General features: G+C 39.6%; 1 protein-coding gene across 1 annotated transcript in view; it reads right to left on the reverse strand.

The window, feature by feature from the left end:
• Positions 1 to 20451, reverse strand: part of KIAA0319L (KIAA0319-like ortholog) — a 190710-nt gene that overhangs the window by 20688 nt on the left and 149571 nt on the right. Inside the window, exons 8-17 of the mRNA XM_006886434.1 lie at positions 18739 to 18831; positions 16021 to 16153; positions 12794 to 13022; positions 11164 to 11287; positions 10454 to 10586; positions 8603 to 8751; positions 7291 to 7442; positions 6792 to 6930; positions 4705 to 4864; positions 507 to 649 (exon numbers count right to left, since the gene is read on the reverse strand). Of these exons, the coding sequence (XP_006886496.1) occupies positions 507 to 649; positions 4705 to 4864; positions 6792 to 6930; positions 7291 to 7442; positions 8603 to 8751; positions 10454 to 10586; positions 11164 to 11287; positions 12794 to 13022; positions 16021 to 16153; positions 18739 to 18831 (1455 nt within the window). The remainder of the gene's footprint in view (positions 1 to 506; positions 650 to 4704; positions 4865 to 6791; positions 6931 to 7290; positions 7443 to 8602; positions 8752 to 10453; positions 10587 to 11163; positions 11288 to 12793; positions 13023 to 16020; positions 16154 to 18738; positions 18832 to 20451) is intronic.

Raw genomic sequence — 20451 nt, forward strand, 5'->3', positions numbered from 1 at the left:
TCCCGGCAGAGCATCTGGTGGATTCGAACCGTGTGCCTCTGGGATTATAGTTGCAGCTCCTTGCCACTAGGCCACCAGAGCGCCCCTAGATAAAGAAATTTTTAAGAAAAATTTGAAGAAATTTTGATGGATAAAAAGGATGTTTTGTCATGTAACATGAGAGGAAATGATCTATGACTTCTATTGCCTCAAATTCACAGGTGGTCTAATTCAGTGCCTATCTTCATAACCAAGGGAAACAATACATTTCAGTCAGAGGTTTGTGAAAATAAAGATGTCATTTCCTTTAACTCAAACTCCAGTCCCCTTAATGCTATCACAGGGGTCCACAGACCTGGGTGAGGAGCCTCTGCAATGAGTCAGTCAAGACTCCTTCATGATGACAGAAGTATAGATAATAGTCATCTCCGCCTTCCCAGAGAAGGCAGCTGTGGGAGGGAGTAGGGTCTCCAGGTGAGGCGGGGGCACTGGGCAGACTGCCACAACCAAACCTCAGAACTACTCACTGACAGTATTGATTTCCAGGGCTCCGAATATCAGAAAGTCAGCCTTTTGCTTCCGCAGTTCATTCTTGAGCATTGCTGCCACCTTATGGCCTTTGAAGATCTGATGGGGAGGCTCATTTTGAACAAAAAATACCATCTTGGTGCTGCAGAGACATGCAACAGTATGAATGAGCTGAAGCTGGCAACAATAGCAGCAGCTGCTGCTGCTACCATTAACTGAGCACCTTCTGTTTGTATCAGTCACTGTGCTAAGTGCTAAATGAATTCTTTCACAAGCTAGCATCATCTCCATTTTACACTGGAGCTCAGAAGGGTTAAATAACTTACCCAAGGTCACACAGTTAATTTATGGCAGAGCCAGTTTCGAGCCCTGCTGTACATGACTCCAAAGTCTATAAAAAATGCCCTAGGTTGCCCTGACTGAGTGGGCCCATTCTAAATGGAAACTGGAAGAGCAGAAAAGTGAGAATTTTATTATGGTTATGTTATTAGATTCCTGTTATCAGCTTGTTTATAGCTTTGACTACGGTGGTGCTATTAGGTTTGTGCCTGGGTTACTCATTACACAATGCTTTGTAAAGCAGCATCCACAGGTCATACCAGAACTACAGCAATCGTTTCTATGACAACAAGAAAACTCTTACATAATGGTGTAGTTGGTGTAAAATTTTGTTACTCCATGCCCAGAATCTGGTCACTTTCTGTCAATTTCTGTCCAAGATGGATTGAACTTACCTGGCTCTGAACTTACATCTGAGTAGAACAAAATCTGCTCCCTAGTCTAAACCCTAATTTTTGACAGACTGTTTCCTGAGCTGCACGTTAGTTTCATAAAGAGATCTTTCCAATCTGTGGCTCACATTAAATTGTAGGTATGTCTAAGATATTGTTCCCTTTGGCCTCCAGGGTGGATGTGTGGAACTCTGGACCAGTTGCTTCCAGTGCAAGCAGTCTTGTCTATTTATCCCAAAGTGTTATATAAATAGGACTATTTTTTATGTGTGACAAGACATAAAGCTTTGGAACTCTGTCAAAGAATCTAAAAGCTCGCTGCACAGCGATGCTAACAATGGGGTATTATAGATTTTAGAATAACAAAAAAAAAGTCTTTGCCATAAGAAACGTATGGTCCCTTTCCCATTATTTCCCCTCAGTTACGTAAGCTATACATACTTACAGTTTCAATTTCTGTCAATAGTCCAAAAACCCTCAAATCTTTATTGCCTCTCCCCATGAGTGACCTCCTTTTCTCCTCTCCTCCTCTTTCCTCCTGAGTAACCAAATCTATATTTAAAAATGCTTGCTAGAATATCCACCCCAGATCTCCCACAGTATCAAAATAAACTAATAATAATGATCATTTATTTGAGCACTACACAATCTTATTCGATCTTTAGCAGCAATCCTGTAATTCAGGTTCGAGGATTTTTACAGCTGATAAAACTTTCAGAGAGGTGAGGTAGATCGTCCTGTCATAAAGCTTGTTACCCACTAGTGCGTAAGGCTCAGAAACCATCCCTGTCTTGTGTAATGCCCACTGTATTTCCCATGCTATTTCCCACTGTAATATATTCTCTCTCCCATCACCTCTTCCCTCTGTATTCTTCAGTTAATCAGCTACTGACCAATTCCTTATTCCATATGTGCAGGAATAGGAAGAACAAACTCTTCTGTAATGCTCCTAACAGCACTCTTGCTAATGTGTTTCTGTTGTTCCTGTCCAGTAAATGCCACCAACTAAAGAACAATCCAAACAAGTCATTTTACCTGTTCTTACTTCCAGGCTGCTAAGCACAGTTCAGTGAACTGAGTGACCCCTGACTGCATATGGGATTCACCTGGTAGTCCAGGCCCCACTCCTGACTAACAGAATTACAATCTCAGGAGTGACACACGGGTCATGGTGTGTTCACAAAAACTTCCCAGAGATTCTATGTGTAGCTGGACTTGGGAACTACTGCTCATACCTCATGTTTCTCACTCTGGCCGAGACCCCAACTTTACTCAAAGCCTTTCCTAAACTCTGCTTCCAACCATTACCACTTTCCTCAGCCTTCCCATGGCATCCCTCTCTTCTCAAGCAGGTAGCCTTGCCTCCAGTATCACAGACAAAAGACAGGATGTTGGTATCAACACTCAAATTTCATCCTGGCTTCCTCTAAAGTCATCCATGATAGCACATCTTCCTTCCTCTTCTCTTTCCTCCAGAAACAGTGGTGGTCCTGCTCCTTCTCCTAGCCAGGCCTCTTCACTTATCACACACCCAAGACTCCCTCACCTCCTTTTGCATATGCACCTTCCCCTCAGCCTATATATATGTTCAGGTATTTCCCATGTTTAAAAAGTATTTTTAGGGGAGCTCTGGTGGCCTAGTGGCAAGAAGCTGCACTGCAATCCCAGAGGCGCACGGTTCGAATCCACCAGATGCTCTGCCGGGGAAGGAGGGACAATCTCCTCCTGTACCAGTCAGATCTGATTTGACGGTACACTGACAGAAATTTAAAACAAACAAACAAAAAAATAAAAAGTATTTTTAAAAATCCTATCACCCACATTATCTTCAGCACAAATTCTGTCTAAGATGTTATTTTTGCTATCTCCATATCCTCAATCTACCCATAATCTCATTGTACCCACTTCTTTCAGAGGATGCCTCTAGAAAAGTGCCTGGCCCAAGGTTCTGCTGACCTACCACTCAACAGAAACCCAAAAGCCTGCTTACGTGCTCACCACGCCCACCTCTCCGTGAGCATCTGAGTCCTTCAAGCAGCCCACTACCTCCATACAGCCTTAGTTTCCAGAAGACTACTCCTGCCTAGTTTCCCTCTTCTGTCCAACAGCAGCTTCTTAAGTTTCTTTGCTGACTCTTCTTTCTTTCTTTCTACTCCTGAAACATCAGTGTCCTACAGAGTTCCATCCTCACTGTGACTCTGTATCCTAACAGATTTGACTCCTGCCTGGGAGCTCGTTACTTCTCTTTGACTTTTTTGTCTATTCTAATTCCAGCCTACGCTATTTGATAGAATAGGAGCTCTGGTGGCCAAGCGGTAAGGAGCTGTGCTGACAACTGAAGGCATGTGATTCAAATCCACCAGATGTTCCATGGAAGAAAGATAAGCAATCTCCTCCCATACAATTTAGAGCATCTAACCCGTGAGAGGGTCAGCTCTGAGTTGGCGGTGACTCAACAGCACTACTGATAAAATATCTCCAAATTCAACAATCAAACTAAACAAATTATCTTCCCTTCTGAATTGGCTCCTTCTATATCCCTAATCTTAATTAATAGTATTCATCATCTAACTAGTAACCAAAACCAGAAGTCTCATATTTGATGCCTTAATCACCTTCATTCCCTAAAGGTTCACCAAGTTCTGTTGGCTTAGCTTCTTAAATTCCATCTCTTCTACCATCCATACTGCCTCTATCCTAGTTTAGGTCATTATCATCTTACTGGATGAGTTCAAAGGATTTCAAGTTGGTCCCCCAGCCTTTGGTTTCTCTCTATCTTAGTCAAGCCTCTGTACTACTAGCCTCTCTTTAAAAAGAAAAGAAAAATTCTACTATGATATGTTTTTGCTTGTAAAAACAAACAAACAAAAATATATACTTATAGAAAATAAACCACCTAGGATCATTCTGACAAAACCATTAAAAACCAGCCCCTCTGGTTTGCACACAACTTTACTCAATTTATGTAGCCAGACTTACCTTCCACCATTCCTTCTAAAGGAGAAGGAATTTCTGTACTTGCACACCACACAGTAATTACTCATTTTGTTCTCCTCTTCCAAATTTCCCCTCACTCTTCTGCATCTGCCAATAGGACCTATGTCTTCTGAGAAATTGTTGGATTATCTTGTACCCTAGCTGTCCTGGAAAAAGTCCTAACTCTTGTTTCTGTTTCCATAATACCACAAATTATGTCAAACCCCTGTATTGTTGTTCTGTGTCTACTTGACTATTTCCCCAAATAGACTATGGACTTCAGAAACAATGGACTTCCTCTGATTTTGTACCCTAGCCCCCACCCCATACATTGCTGTAATGTTGAGTTTATTAGAGGAATGGACATCAAGGGCAGTCTTTGTCAGAAATGCCACCTTTCTCTATCTTTTCTAACTATTTCTCAGCTCAAACAAGAAGCCCAGATGGCCCGTGGTCTTTTCCTTTCTCCCCCCATCCAATGCCCAGCTACCTCTGCTCCGTGTATGGCTGAATCTTTTGCACAATGATGTCCGAATCCAGCACCCCCAGGAGGACCCCAATCTGGCGGATGAACATTCCCTTCAGCCTCTCAGTTAGCTGACTGACGTTGACATCCAAGATGATCTCCACCAGGTTGTTTTTCCTGGGATCTGGAAAGCATGTGGATCAGTCATGGCTTTAGAAGTAGGAGAGATAACAGACCTGCCTCTGTGTGTATTCTGTGGCACAGGAAAGGGGAGAATATTGAGAAATGCAACTGACCTTTAAGTTGAAAGAAACAACGGTGAATACTAAAGACCCCATCAGGAGCTGGCATGGCAAGTGTTTAAAGCATTCTTGGTGTCTCCACCAACCTAAGAATCACTATGCCTGTGCTGGGGACAAGTGAAGGGAGGCTGAGAAGAGAGAAGCACTTTAAGGCCTGGCTCATTTGGCTTTGCTAAACTTTCCAGGCCAAGTAATGGGTGGCAAATAACCTCTCCCAATCCTGCTGTATGTGATCTACCTTTGCCCTTTAAAGCAATGCTGGAGAGAGGAATGCAGGGAAGGAGTGGACATCTCAACAACCTTACGAAGAATCAGACCATACCTGTCCCCTTCAGAAAAACAAAGATAATCCAAGCAATCAAGAAATAAGGATTTGTTTACAGCAACATCAGTGCTGCCATATTATCTTTCTATAACTCTCGAGCTGTGAAGCGATTGTGTTTTACTTCTGAATACATCTTACAGACAATTCTACATTTCAAAGGTAAAAGGTAAAAGTGATTGCTCAGAGTATCATATTCACATATGTAGTATGCACACTTTGCCTATTTTGATGTATAATTTAAAGGAGTCCTGGTAGCACAGTAGGCTGCTAACTGAAAGGTCAGCAGTTCAAGCCCACCAGCTCTTCTACGGGAGAAAGATGAAGCAGTCTCCTATTAATATTTACAGACTTGGAGGCCGTATGAATTATCATCACTGTGAGCTGGAATCAATTTGAAGGCAGTGGGTGGGAAGCATAATTTGTAGGCTGTGATCTAACTATTCACATGAGACTTTTCGCACTTTACATGTTATCATTCCTAGAGATAGGACAAGGACTAGGAGACTTCCTAGATCCTTTCCCAACTGAAAAGACATTCAGTGGTAAGGAGCTGCACTGCAATCCCAGAGGCAAGCGGTTCGAATCCACCAGATGCTCTGCTGGAGAAGGAGGGAAAATTTCCTCCTGTACCAGTCAGATCCAATTTGACAATACACACACACACACACACACACACACACACACACACAAAATAATAATAAAGTAATAATAATACATTCATACATGGGCTTGCCCTAGATAACAAAGAGTAGGTTTAACGTTAGTTTGCCTTCTTATCAGATGCTCGGGAATTTCTGAATCTTGGCCCTACCTCCTGTAGTTTTCCTCCCTATTGCCTAATCAGTATCAAAGTAAAACAAAAATTGGTTTTATTCAAGAAGAAAATTTCCTTTCTGCAAATCTGAAAAATATAAAGGACACCAGTTACTTTACCTTCCCTGGATTGTCAGATAAAGCCTCAGGCTTAACTTATAAAAATAAATTGTTTTCTGCATCTGGGCGCTGATGAGACATCATGACTCAAACTATTCCTGTGCTCAAATTTCCAATGCACCGTGAGCCTTGTCTCCTCAGTCACGTGTAGAGGAGAAGGCACTAGATGAGGGGCACAAAGGCCTGGCTCTGACACAAGTGCTGTGTGACACTGAGCAAGCCCTGCCCTCTCTGAGTTACAGTCTCTCCATCTGAGACAATCTGGGAGCGGGCTAATCTGCCTGTGTGAATAGGAGCAGCACTACTGGACTAGACAGTTTCCCCAGGGTTGCTAAGAGTTGGAAGTGACTTAACATGAATGGGTTTTGGTTGGGCTAAGGATTTTTCAGTTTGACTATAGATTTTTAAAACCTAAAAATAAAATCTAGATTATTTATTTAAAAGATAAAAAATACAGGACATTCCATCTTGTCTTGTTCATGCTAGGGGAAAAGAGGTCCTAATTGGCTGGCCCAGCAATCCCACTAGGTCTCATCGCCAAGTGAACTCACCAGGCTTCACCTCCACAGTGGTCTGCTCTGTATCACTCTCACCCTTTGCATCAGTCACTTTCAGTTGAAATGTGTAGGTTCCCTCAACCAGGTTGGAAAGAAAGAGGATAGGATGATGGTCAGAGTGATTTAATACCTCCTGTGGGATTAAAAAATACGGCAATGTTGGAGAAAAAAAACATCATTCCTTTCTGGGAGTCAATCCTTGCTTCTGTAAACTATACCCTCTAAGCCAAAAGGCTTCAACTCTGAGTAATTCCTCTGTAATGATACTGGTGCCCATATCTGCTAGAAAAAGATGAGATAAATACATCATATGCACCAACAGTTTGTGAAATGACTGTGTGCAAGTCATTTAATCTCCCTGGCTGCTCCCAGAGAACAATCAAAGTTCAGTACAAGAGACCACTTGGTTAAAAATACATTCCAGATTATCAGGCTTACCCTCTGCTCCCTATCTTACTACTGACCTAGCATGTCTCCACTCCCTAGCACTTACCCCTGCTGCTGGGCTTCCCTCATCGCGAGTCCAGAGGTAGCTGACTATTCCTTTGTCATCTGAGGACTTGGAGCCATCCAGCTCTGCTGTATTCATGGGCAATGTAATCACCACATTCCCAGTTATCTTGGCTATTGGTGGTTTGTTAATTTCTAACCAAAGAGATAATCATTGAAAGAATGTAATTTTCTGGAAAAGAAGTAATGTTTCTTTATGATGTTCATGGAGGAATTAATCATCAGATAAATCTTAAAACAGAGAACTGCTTTATGTTTCTACCCATGTCAGAAACCAACGAACAGATTTAAAGCCTCCAGCTTGGTAAGCAAGTCCTGGGGCTACAGTCTTACCCAGAGAAATGTTTTTCTGACATGTGTAGAGTGGAAGCAAATTTAACTTTCTCAGAGAGGCCTCCCTAAAAGGAACCTACTTCCCTGCTTTACTGAAATGTAATGATGAGAAATAAAGTCCTGGAATTTAGCTTTCATTCAGACAGACACACACACACAGACAAATCTTTTTAAGTAGAGTTTAAAATGTTACTCTTGGAGACCTTTTTTTCATTCTTTCCTTAGTACTTTAACAACAACAAAAAAAGCCCCAAAACCAAAAAAAAAAAAAAACAAGTGAGAGAATCCTCACTTCACTGGGCCCCTAACTAAAGCTTGCATGCTTACTCAGGGGTTATGTTCAGAATGCTATACCTGAAGGGCACTGTGATCTTCCCTACAATCACCTAAGGATCCCCTCCTGCACAGTCATAACAGTGCCTGTACACTAGTGCAAAGTCCTGCTTATCTCACCGCACTCCAGTACAGCAGTCATTCTACCGTCTTGCCAGCAGGTGTCACTGTAGCTAGCAGGCAAGCCACAGAGACTCCCAGGTCTTAGCACAGAGGCAAAAATAAAAATGTAACCGGAAAAATCCTTAATTCTTTTACCCAGACTACTGTCAGAGGCAGTGCGGTTGGCGCAGGATAGAGCAGGGTTTAGGGCTGTTGTGCATTGGGTCGCTATGAGTCGGAAACGACTCGACAGCACATAACAACAACAACAACAACTGTTTTCAAAATGAGAGAAAAAGGAGGGAAGGGATATAAGACAAATAAGGGAAGGACAAATGAAAGGAGCTTAATTTTAATTAGTCATTCAATTAAAGGTTATTTTTTAAAAAAGCAACAGCCCTCAGCCTAGAAGCTTCTTCCCGTCCCTTGATGTCTCTAATCAAACTCTGGAGCCAAACAAGACATAACTGATTCCTGAGTTCTCTGATCTAAAGGGTCTCCCCCACCACCTCAAGGCAGGGAGGTACCTTCTTTGACAATGACATTCACAGAGCTCTGGCTTTGCAGGTTCCTCTCGTCTTTGACAGTCAAGGTGAACACATAAATCCCCACTTGCAGCCCACTCACAGTAGCGACACTGCTGTTAGCATTCTCGAGCTGCACGCCATCAGGTCCCCTGAACAAAGAGAAACCAGAGGTTCGAATTATACCTGTCTGTTGCTCTCTGGTCCCTGGCTTCTTCAGCTAAGATATGAACTACTATTTAACAGAAATAGTAGAGGACATGTTTAAAAATATTCCATTTGAACAAAGTACCATTTGGCCCCAAAATACAGTATACCTGCTGGTCAGAAAATTCCAGTCACCAGCTTTTAAAGACATTTAGCCTTATCCTTTCTTTATCTGAGCTTTGTAATATTCAAACTCTTTACTCTCAATTTGTAAAAGAAAGTGCCCCACACAGGTCTCTGATCAAAAGAATTACTTAAAAATTATGTTTCTGAAAAGCATTTCTGGCTCAGTAGTTGGTTCAGCTCTGGCCAGCAAAAACCAATAATGCATTTCTTAATCACATGCCAAACCTCTCTAGATGAAAAGTCAAGGAAGGGAAATGGGCCAAGGTTGCAAGAGGACTCTCAGGATAAAACCATCTCCTTATCAAGCAGCTCAATTTCCGCCAGTTCCTGGGCAGGGGCCACAGAGGACCAGGACAGCCAGTATCCTTCCTTTTCTTATGGCCTGAGAGCAGTTGCCGGCAGCACAATGTGAACTCTGTGCCAGCATCGAGATACAAGGCTGCACATAACCACATGACCCTTCTGCTTACAATTATAATAGAGTTTTTCTGTAAAACCCAGAGAAATCAACATCCAGGGTTTGGCTTTGCTTTTTAAATTTATAACCCTTGACCCTAACAATCCCTTTTTTATAAAACAGAATCTTCCTCTAGGAAGCTATGCTAAGCACTATCTCTGCTTTAAACACTAATAAAACGAAACCAAAGGTTTATTAGCCGTATCTTCAGCAAACAGTTACAATTAAAACACACTGGGCTGAGGAAGATTAGATTCTTTAAAAGATAGAAGCAAGAGCCTAGGGAAATAATTTCTGGAATCCAATTCAGGTAATCACCAATCAAATGGTTTCTACAGTTAAATTACAATCCTACTCCACCCATATCTAACACCCTAGTCAAAGAAATAAAAAAATTTAAAAGACCAATCTGACTTGTGATTGTTAACTTCATGGAATTGAAATTCTTCCTTAGAATTCCTTTTCTTGTTGTAGGATCCTGCATAAATGAGTTCCTTTTTTTTTTTTAAGTTCCTTTTTTTGGTTTAATAAACCTTATTTGGCTTCCTTTCATTCTGAAAACCAGGAATGGTTCGTTTAGTTTATTAATACTGTCTTGGTTACTGCCCTTGGCCTCTGGCTAACATAAGTGGTAAAAAAGTGTTTTTAAGGAAATAGTAACAGATTTATGCTTTCATTTTGCAGATGAATTTTCAATTTCCCTTAGTAGCGATTCTGCCCCATACCCCCTACTAGTCTGACCCACTTAATTTTGAGCAACAGTATTTTCCTGCTCCATTACCCTTTCCATTCTGCCTCTCAAGCATAATTAAACTCTACATTTCGGGTGACGGATTATACCTGTTAAAGCACTACAACCACACAGTACTATCTGGGGGCTAGGTGATAGGAAGCTTTCTATTTTCTTTATAAATAATACCTATGATATACTTTTCTTAAGACTGGAGTTTAGGGTTATAAACTCTTTCTCAGTAATCTCCTGGATAAGCCAGAACAAGTTAAATGTAAGCAACTCCTTTTACCAAGGTGTACAGGTTTTGTATAAGTTATGTGTCAATACTCACTGTGTTTTTTCCCAGAGATAGGAGGTAATTTTCTGATCATCTGAGCTTTTACTACCATCCAGTGTTGTGCTATCTACGGGCAGGATCAACTCTTTATCAGGGCCTGCGTCTGCCTCAGGAGGTTTGTTGTTTTCTAGAAGACAGAGACTTTAAGAGGTCAAACTCCAGCTGGGAAAGCAGAAAAACCAATTGGAATGTATGTTCTGGAAGCCACAGGGATTCTGCCTCTCAACCTACATAAAAGAATTCTGAAGGAAGAAAAGGATAACCAAGCATATGCCAGACTAAATTTGAAACATAATGCTATAGCAGCTCAAATCAGTGTTCGAATGCTAAAGAAGGTGTTCTTGAGAAAATGTACTTTAAGCTGACTCTTAAAAGATATAGTAGGATTTGGGATGGCAGGCACTCTTGCTCCTAGGTTCCCTTGATGATCTTATAACTAGCCAAGAGCAAGAGTCCAAGTGAGGACTGTAAAATACTCTTTTTCTCTAGCTATGAAAAGGCTCAGAAGGAATAAACAACAGAAGCTTCTAGAGGTCTCATGGATTGGTGTCTCTTGCTTCTAACCTCACACAACTCAGAATAACAAACACAGAAACAGTAACTGAGTAATGCTTTCATTTTGTAGATTAATTTTATACTTCCCTTAACCCAAGTTTTGAGGGACTAGCTAATAAAAGAATTTGCACCAAAAGGCTAGAACCTACCAGGCTGCACAATAACAGTCACATGAGCTGTGGCCTGCTGTCCTATCGTGTCGGTCACCGTGAGCTGGTAAGTGTAGTCTCCTTCTTGCATTGCAGAGAGCTGCAGGATTGGTGTTCTAACACCCTGTATTGATAAACCAGACAAACAGAAAGTCAAATACAATAATCTGAAAATCACACAGTAACTCCTGTTCTTATACAAATGTTTTACTCAGTTTATAAATCCAAGGTGGTACTGGGACTATTATCTCTCAAGTCAGCAAAATCTGTGAATGCTGAATCAGATATTTAGGGATATATTACTAAAAGTTCAAAGAAACAACCTTCCCTGACACAGCAGCAGTTTCAAATAAAGCCAAAACTCTCAAAAGGGAGGGAAGCAAGGGAAAATATGCAGAGATAACTAAACTAGGATCAGTCTCTGTAACCCAAGCCAGGGAGAACAATGTGAGCATATAATGAAACAAAACAGTTTAAAAAATAATGTTTAATAAATTCCTCTTCCTATTGAGGTCACAGAGTGAACCTAAGAAAGGCTTCTCAATAAAGTATGGCAGTAACTCAGGCTGCCTGGTATCATGCTGTTATCTTATAGATTTGCATAGAATCTGCAGCATCAGAAAAATCTATCACAGCTCTTCAACTAAAGCCAGGTAAGATGTAGGCTTAAACTCACGCCCAAAGCCTAGAATCACAGAATTTAGAGTGTAAGAAGAATGTTATAAATAATTTGGGGCAAACTTTGAGTTTGTCCAGTTTATGGACATTAACTTGCGGTTCATGACCTTTCCTAGAGCAGCGGGGGAAATGTGGTAACCGAAAGGCTGAATCCAGTTTGCAGAAAATGTATTAGGCTAGGATATTTTGCTGTTGTGTACTGCTGAGTCCAAAGAGAGCCGTAACTGACCCTCTAGCACATTTTCTAAGGCATGGGAGGAGACTGCCCATGCTTCTCCTACACAGCAACTGGTATATTCAAACTGCAAGCCTTTAGGATTGCAATGCAGCTTACTAGTAGGTCATCAGAGCTCACTATGACATCTTAGAAGTAGGAAATTTTCACATACAGGTTTCAATTTTTTATCATTATTTATTTACTTGTACTTATCAATACTAAGAGCATACGGCCACATAGCAAACAGCCAGCTGTACAAGAGCCTTTAGTCAAAGATTCAGCTCTCTAGATTGTCATAGCTGACACAGTTTTCTTGATTTAATACAGTTTCTTAATTTCACTTTGCCTGTGACAGATCTAGTCTCTTCTTTGTTCTTTCAAGAGAGAGGCTTACTACATGGCTATCTAAGTTATAGAGTTCAGTAAAATTTTGCACTTCTAGAGTCTATATAGTTTAACTCTTCTTAAATCATATGAGAAAAACTAGTAACCTTTCTGCTCTAGGATTTTCCTCTAATATTAAATATTTTCTGGATATAATTTTTTGCTAATCTTGTAACTCAAGGTACATTAAATATTCTAGGCTTATAGGGGGCTTTTTGTTGATCTAATTCTTTTAAAAACCAAATCTGACTTGGATAATTTAAATGATGCCGAAACAAGCCTTGAAAGGTGATCCAATCCAGCAACTCTAGTTCTCCTGGGCAAGATAAGATAGTAACTACTCCCTCCTACCTGCATCTCCACCACTTTTCCTTTGCTGCGTGGGCTGAGTGACCATTCATAGCTTGTGATACCGTGATCATCAGTGCTCTGGTTGCCAAAGAGGGTGATGGAGTTCTGGGGCAGGGTGATCACTTGATTGGGACCTGCATTGGCCACAGGGGGATAATCCACGGCTTTGTTGACGGTCAAGCTTGCAGTAGTAGAGTTGGTAGCACCATCAGAATCTACCACAGTCAAGCTACCAAAGCAGAGAGAGGAATACAATCAGGGATGGGATGAAGGAAAAAAGAATAAATATTTGAAGACAAGGCTAATAAATACAGCTAGTAAGTGTCAATCTTACCCATTCCTCTTGGAAAGGCAGAGTGTAATAGGAAACATTAGCATGGACTGAGTGTTTACTACGTACACTATTCCAAATGCTTCACAATCCAGTGAATCCTCACAACAGCTATATATAAAGTATATTCCTCATTTAACATATGAAGAGACTGAGGCAGAAAGAGCTAAAAATAACTTGTACAAAGTCACACATTTTCAAAGCATCAGAATTAGATCTCAATCTAGGTATATGTCTCTACAACCACCATATTATATTATCTTCAAATATCAGCATGCTAGGATCTTTACAAGGCACATAAAGGTGTGATATAGTCTCATAATAACCTTACAAGAATAAATATCTTGGGCAGACAGCCTCTGGAATGGAAAAAGAGGGTTGGCCCTAGTAAGGTATGAGCCTGAGATGAAAATAAGTTGTTCTATGCTATCACAGTTCAGTAGCTTGTGCCAGTGTGAAATAGGATTTGCAAGAGAGGAAAAAAATTGTTCATGAGTAAGAGCAGGCTTTTACCTAAATGATGCCTTCCAGCTGAACAGCCTAAAGCTTCTCATGCCACCTCAAAATGTGAGCATAAGCAAGTAAGAAGGCTTGGGCTCCTTCCATTTTGCTGACAGAAAGAGGAAAAGCATAGAAAAGACATATATAGTTTGTTTGATTCTCACTAACAGCCACAAACTAAGCCAGGCATCTACATATTTTTATTGTATAAATCCCGTTACCTACAGTCTGAAGAGGACTTTTAAATATGACAGTCTTTAGAAGGAAAAGAAAAGCCATACAATACATTCCATAATATGTGCTAATCAGCAAACATCTGGGGGGAATATCCTATAGAAATGTTGCCTCTAGTCTGTTTCCTTGTTGTTTTTCCATATCCTACTTGTCCTCCAGAACTGAAAAAAGCAAGTTAAAGACAAAGAGCAACAAGGCAGGTAGCTGGCCATTGACTGCTCTCTCACACTGAACAGTCCTCGGATTGCTTGCAGAGCTCCTGGAACCAAACACTGGAAAAGAGGCTACTGCTAAGTAATGTGGAGACAAGGAAAAAGCACATGAGCTGCACCTAGACTGGTACTTTAAAAACTCATCTGATCCAATCTTATCAGGTCATGTTAAAAAACCTAAAATTAAAAAACAAACAAACAAACAAAAAAAACTCATCTGATCCAATCTTATCAGGTCATGTTAAAAAACCTAAAATTAAAAAACAAAAACAAAACAAAACCTAAAACTAGTCATTGCTTAGGAAAGAATCACTACTAATAACCAAGCCACACAAAACCTGTAACATCTTAGTTAAAGCTCCAACTCTAAATTTGGTGTGACCTAGGGCAAGTTACTTAACCTCTAAGTACCTAAATTTCCAAATCGGTAAACAGACAATAATAATAATTCCTACTGAAAGGATTAAATGAGATACTGCAGGCAAAGAATTCAGAACAGGACAGAGTAATGTTTAAGAAATATTAATTACTATTTTGAAAAGAATCAACCCAGCCCAGGCTAAATTCATAAATGAGAAAATATGTATATAGGAAATATAAGGTAAAAATCAACTCAAATTTCCATTTTCAACCAATGAAAAGGCTTCATTATTGTTGGCTTAGCAGCTAACCTTTTCATTCACCCAAGAACAACTTTATTAGTGATCAAAAGATTATACTAAAAATTAATTAACTTTATATATTTTTGGTTGGGATTTTTTTAAAAAAATTTTATACTGGTTTAATTACAAAGTTTGAATACATTGTTTATCAGCCAAAGTCTTAAGTCAAAATTTGCATATTTATTTACATGGGAGTTGTTGTACTAAGACCTTTATCTCTTTCTAGTGTTTAAAACTTTACTAAAGATCCAGTGATGGGGAGCTCTGGTGGCCTGCAATCCCAGATGCATGCAGTTCGAATCCACCAGGTGCTCTGCTGGAAAAGAAAGCGCAATCTCCTCCTGTACCAGTCAGATCCGATTTGATGGTACACTCACAAAAAATAATTTTTTTTTAAATTAAAAAAAAAAATCCACTGAGAGAGGACAGTAGGTACCCATGAATAAAACAGCACTCCAGGTTCAATGCCATTTAAAGGCACTAAGTATAAGAGGAAAAGAAGACAGACATAGCCTCTCCATTCCAGAGAGATCTCAAAGAGTCTGTAGAAAGTAAACTTGTCCTTAATGATGGACAGAACTCCAAAAGACTGAGAAGAACATTCAAGGAAGCATAAAGAAAATATATTTGAGTCAAGATCAGACATGGAGTTCTGACATGGGGGTGAGAAAATATCTGCACTGATATCACAGTGAGCAGTGTGACCACAGAGGACTTACTAAGCATACTCAAAGCCTCATTTTTTCCCCCCAGCTTTAAAGTGAGGATGGTAGTATTTGGTGTTTGCATTATGTCTATATAAGTGCTTTGTAACATGCAGTCAATTACACAGATATAATAAAGATTAATCCACAGTCAGGCTCAGCCTCTCATTAACTCTTATTAATCAAATTCTAAAATGTCAACACTAGTACTCAAAAGGACTTTCTTTGAGTCAATTCTCCAAAAGCCACAAAAGAGAAAGATAGTGAAACCACAAAGGATAACGGGGGGGCCCTTTCATTACTTGAATAGATATTCTAGACAATCTTGGACATCAGTCATGCAAAGTTTTGAAGAGGTGAATGTATGGTAAATTTAGACACCCTATGCAAACTCTTACCCTCAAAAATAGTTACTGTCATAATCACAATCAGTGTTGATCTCAAAGAACCAGGAGAATCAAAACCTCTATTAGCAATCAACTCTAGAATGAATCTGCTATTTGTCAAAGTTGCTTCTATAAGACTATAAACCCCACAAAGAAAACAATGATTGTGGTAAAGTAGAGGTAAGATCATGATTTACCTGAAAGTGTAGTTCCCAGGAACGAGCTTACTTAGTTTTAATATGGCTTTGTCTTCAGAAATCTTTTCTTCCCTCAGAGGTCCTTTTAGTTCTTCCCAATGGTACTGAACGATTCTATCATCATCAGTGCTTTCTTGATCATAAAGAAACAATAGTTACAACACAACAACACTGGGTCTTATCCAGTTTACACAAATTAGGCAACTACCAGTAATTTGAGGTTAGGGAATCTTTATGAAAGTACAGACTATCTCTCCAGACTATTTCTTCCCTAGACATACTGAGTCATTCTCCCTCTCTACGAATATTCCATAGCATAGTTTTCTAAGGACTCCAACAGAGGCAATCTCTGATTAAAATGCTACTGCATGAAGAAAGGAAAACCAACACTTGTTAAACATATGAAAAGCTACTCTACCTCACTTCAATTAAAATAAATGCAAATTAAAAGTATAGTTGACAATTTTTAATTGGTAAAATATCAAACTTTAATAATATATAATATGGGTAAAAGTATGGAGATAGAGATAATATTATCTCTAAGTCATGATGGACAAAAACCTGATACAAACTATAAAGAGCAATTCAGGAGCATTCATCAAACTGCCAATGTATATACTTTTTGTCCTTATAATTCCTATCATAGCAATTTATATTTGCATGTATGTAAATTGTCATGTTTTGTCCCACTAATCACAGTAGTTTCATTTTTAATAGCAAAAGACAGAAGTCAAAAGTTGTGCAATGATACTTGAGATGGGGAGATAAAAGTTGCAGATCAACAGTAATTAATTATATAAAACACAAAGTACAGTAATGACTGTATAAAACAAAATGCACATGAATGAAACAATGTATATGATTAATTGTATAAAAGTGAATGATGGTATGAATTTTTTTAAAAAAAGGACTGCAAGTAATCTATATGGTTACCAGAAGAAATGTCTCAGTGGATTTTGCTGACGCAGTAACTATAGCAATGGGCTCATCAAGCCTAATGGAAATTGTGAGGATGATACAGAAGAGGGTAAGGTTCAGATCTGTTGTTCATAAAGTCGCTACCAGTCATAGTTGACAGGATGGCATATAAAACAACATATAAATTCTTGCTATCACTCCCTAAGTGCCATTTCCTGTTCTTTTTTCTTCACTCTTAGACTCTTATGATCCTAATTTCCTTTTTGCCAGAGTCATCTACATGAAATGCTTATCTTTGCTAGAGATTCCTCTACTAAATCAGTGACTGCAGTGGCAAAATCCACTGCTGGGTGCCAAGGCAGTCAGAGTAACAGAGCCTTTATGGGTTTCAAAAGAACTCATGCAAATATGGTGAGTTAGGGGCCTAACATCTCCTGCACACACACTCTCAGAATCAACAGCAAAGACTCAGAAATCATCTCATCTTTCCCATCAGAGGACAATGCCCTGAAGGATAAAACCTTAATGAACCCAGACAGAGAGGTGGCGTTAATTCTATAGGTCTCTCCAGCAGAAGGCTGACAAGAACCTTGTTAAGTAGTAATGATTGATGAGAGCTCCTCATCAGCCTCTCAATTACTTTATCTTGCTATGAGAGGAAGGAGCTTGTTTCTGTAACTGAGAAAGGAAATTTGGTCTAAGTAAATCTGAAAACCAATGAGCTTCAACTAGAAAAATACTAACTAGAATAATACTAACTACCTGTAAAATCCCAGAAATACTGTTTCAAATAAGCCATAATGGGGGTTTTCAATAGGACCTGTCAGGCTTATTAATTCCTAATCAGTTTCTTCAGATGGGTTAAGAATACTCAAGACAAGTGCAACCACTATGGAAGGCGGTATGGCGCTTTCTCAAAAAGTTGCAAACAGACATATCATTTGACCCAGCAATTCCACTACTTGGAATATACCCCAAAGAGACCATAACCGCCATACAAGCAGATATATGCACACCCATGTTTATAGTGGCTTTGTTTACAATAGCAAGGAGTTGGAAACAACCTAAGTGCCCATCAACAAATGAATGGATAGAGAAGCTGTGGTATATTCACACAATGGAATACTACGCTGCATTGAAAAACAAGGAACTCATGCAATATTATTCAAAATGGGTGACCCTGGAGGACATTATGCTGAGTGAAGTATCTCAGTCACAAAAGGACAAATACTGCATGGTGCCACTGTTGTAAAACAGGACTGTTGCATTGAAAAACAAGGAGCTTATGCAATATTATTCAAACTGGGTGACACTGGAGGACCCTGGGTGAAGTATCTCAGTCACAAAAGGACAAATACTGCATGGTGCCACTATTGTAAAACAGGACTGACCTCGGGGTTGCGGGGAGCCTGAGAAAGATGGGCTCAATAATGTGTACTGCACTGAAACAGATGAGGGAGAAAACTGTTTAAAAGGGATATATGATTAGGTATTTTTGTCATGATGGGAGTTCAGAGCAAAGGCTGCATAGTAGAGTGGACCTGGGGGGAGGGATTGTAAGAAAGAATTTTTCTTTTACTTTTCCAAGAGGAAAGTGTACTGGGGAGAAGGGTTGGGTGGGGAGAAGAGTGCAACAATGAAAGAATGTAATTCCAAAGTCTCTGTAAATTTTCATTGAAATTAATAATAAAAAAAAATTAAAATACTCAAGACAGAATGCAGACATACTGACCCCAGATCTTCTGCCAAAGTATTTCTACCATGTAGTTTTCAAAACAGCATGCCTGAACAAGTACTCACGGCTGCCATCAATGACTGTGGATGTGGTTGGCAGAGAGATCTCCTGGAACGGTGGTGACACGATGGCAACAGGAGGCTGGTTCTTACGGGGCTCTGCAAGAAATAACACAGAGAAAAATTAGAAGGCCTTTATCAATTACAAGAAAAACAGACCATCTTATGTAGACTATATATCAGTTTTCATAATATAACTGATAGCTCAACCATGTTCAAATGGATGGTTGCAAGACAAAGTTGTTAATTCTTTTTTTTTTTTTGCTTCCTAGTCAAAGTTGTTAATTCTAACTTAAGACATCTGGATTAAGTTGGTGTACCACCTCCCCACTGCTGAATTTGACTAGGGAGCGGGATTTAGACATCTGGAAATGTAAAAACTGCTCATTCTTAAAACCAGGCCCATATGCTATCATCAATGCACATGCTATCTGCTCTGTGAAAAGTACTATGGCAGCAAGTGACCACTTTCAAGCAAGTCTGACTAGAGGAGGGCAACAAAGTAGCTTTGTGCAATAATAGTCATATCAATGAAGCTATTTCTGTTCTGAAAAGGTTGTGAGTTATTTCTCAACCATTTCTATGCTGTTGAGTAAGAAGAACATGCTTGAGTGAAAGAAAGGTCCTAAACTTCTCTAGTTCACTTGGAAGCTTAAACTCGGTTATTGTTGAATACCATCAAGTTGGTATGGGTAAGAAATAACTCAGAAAAAATTAGGAGAGGGCCTTTATCAATTACAGGAAAAACAGACCATCTTATGTAGACTATAAATCAGTTTTCATAACATAACTGATAGCTCAGCCATGTTCAAATGGAAGACCCATAGCTGACCCTCCAGCAGATTTTCAGAGGCTGTTAATCACACAGGAGGAGACTGACTCTAGCAACTTTTTATTTCTTAAAAAAACGATAAAGTACAAAACAACTATGAGATACCATCTCACCCCAGTAAGATTAGTAAAGTTTGACAGAACAGCAAACAACAAATGCTGGTGAGGTTGTGGAGAAACTGGAACCCTTATTCACTGTTGTGGGGGTATAAAATTGTGCAACCACTAAAGAAGGTGGTATGGTGCTTTCTCAGAAAGTTGGAAATAGAAATACCATTTAACCCAGTAATTCCACTATTGGAAATATACCCCAAAGAAACCATAACTGCCACCCAAGCAGACATATGCACACCCATGTTCATTGTGGCTTTGTTCACAATAGTAAAGACTTGGAAACAACCCAAGTGCCCAGCAACAAATGAAGAAGTTCTGGTATATTCACACAATGGAATACTATGCTGCATTGAAAAACAAGGAACTTGTGAAATATTATACAAAATGGGTGACCCTGGAGGACATTATGCTGAGTGAAATATCTCAGTCACAAAGGAACAAGCACTGCATAATGCCACTGTTATAAAACAGGACTGACATTGGGAATAGCTGGAATCTAAGTAAACAGGGTTTAAATCGATATTTGTTCCTATCCCAAAGAAAGGTCACCCAACAGAATGGGGAAACCACAGAACAATCTCACTGATCTCACATACAAGCAAGATTTTACTGAAGATTATCCAAAAACGACTGGAACAGCACATCAACAGAGAACTACCAGAAGTACAGGCTGGGTTTAGAAGGGGTCATGATACTCGAGATATTGTAGCTGATGTTAGATGGATCTTGGCTGAAAGCAGGTAATACCAGAAAAATGTCTGTTTCATTGACTAT

Source organism: Elephantulus edwardii, unplaced genomic scaffold (assembly GCF_000299155.1).
Source record: "Elephantulus edwardii isolate Elephantulus edwardi_28Jun2011 unplaced genomic scaffold, EleEdw1.0 scaffold00049, whole genome shotgun sequence".
NCBI classification, from domain to species: domain Eukaryota; kingdom Metazoa; phylum Chordata; class Mammalia; order Macroscelidea; family Macroscelididae; genus Elephantulus; species Elephantulus edwardii.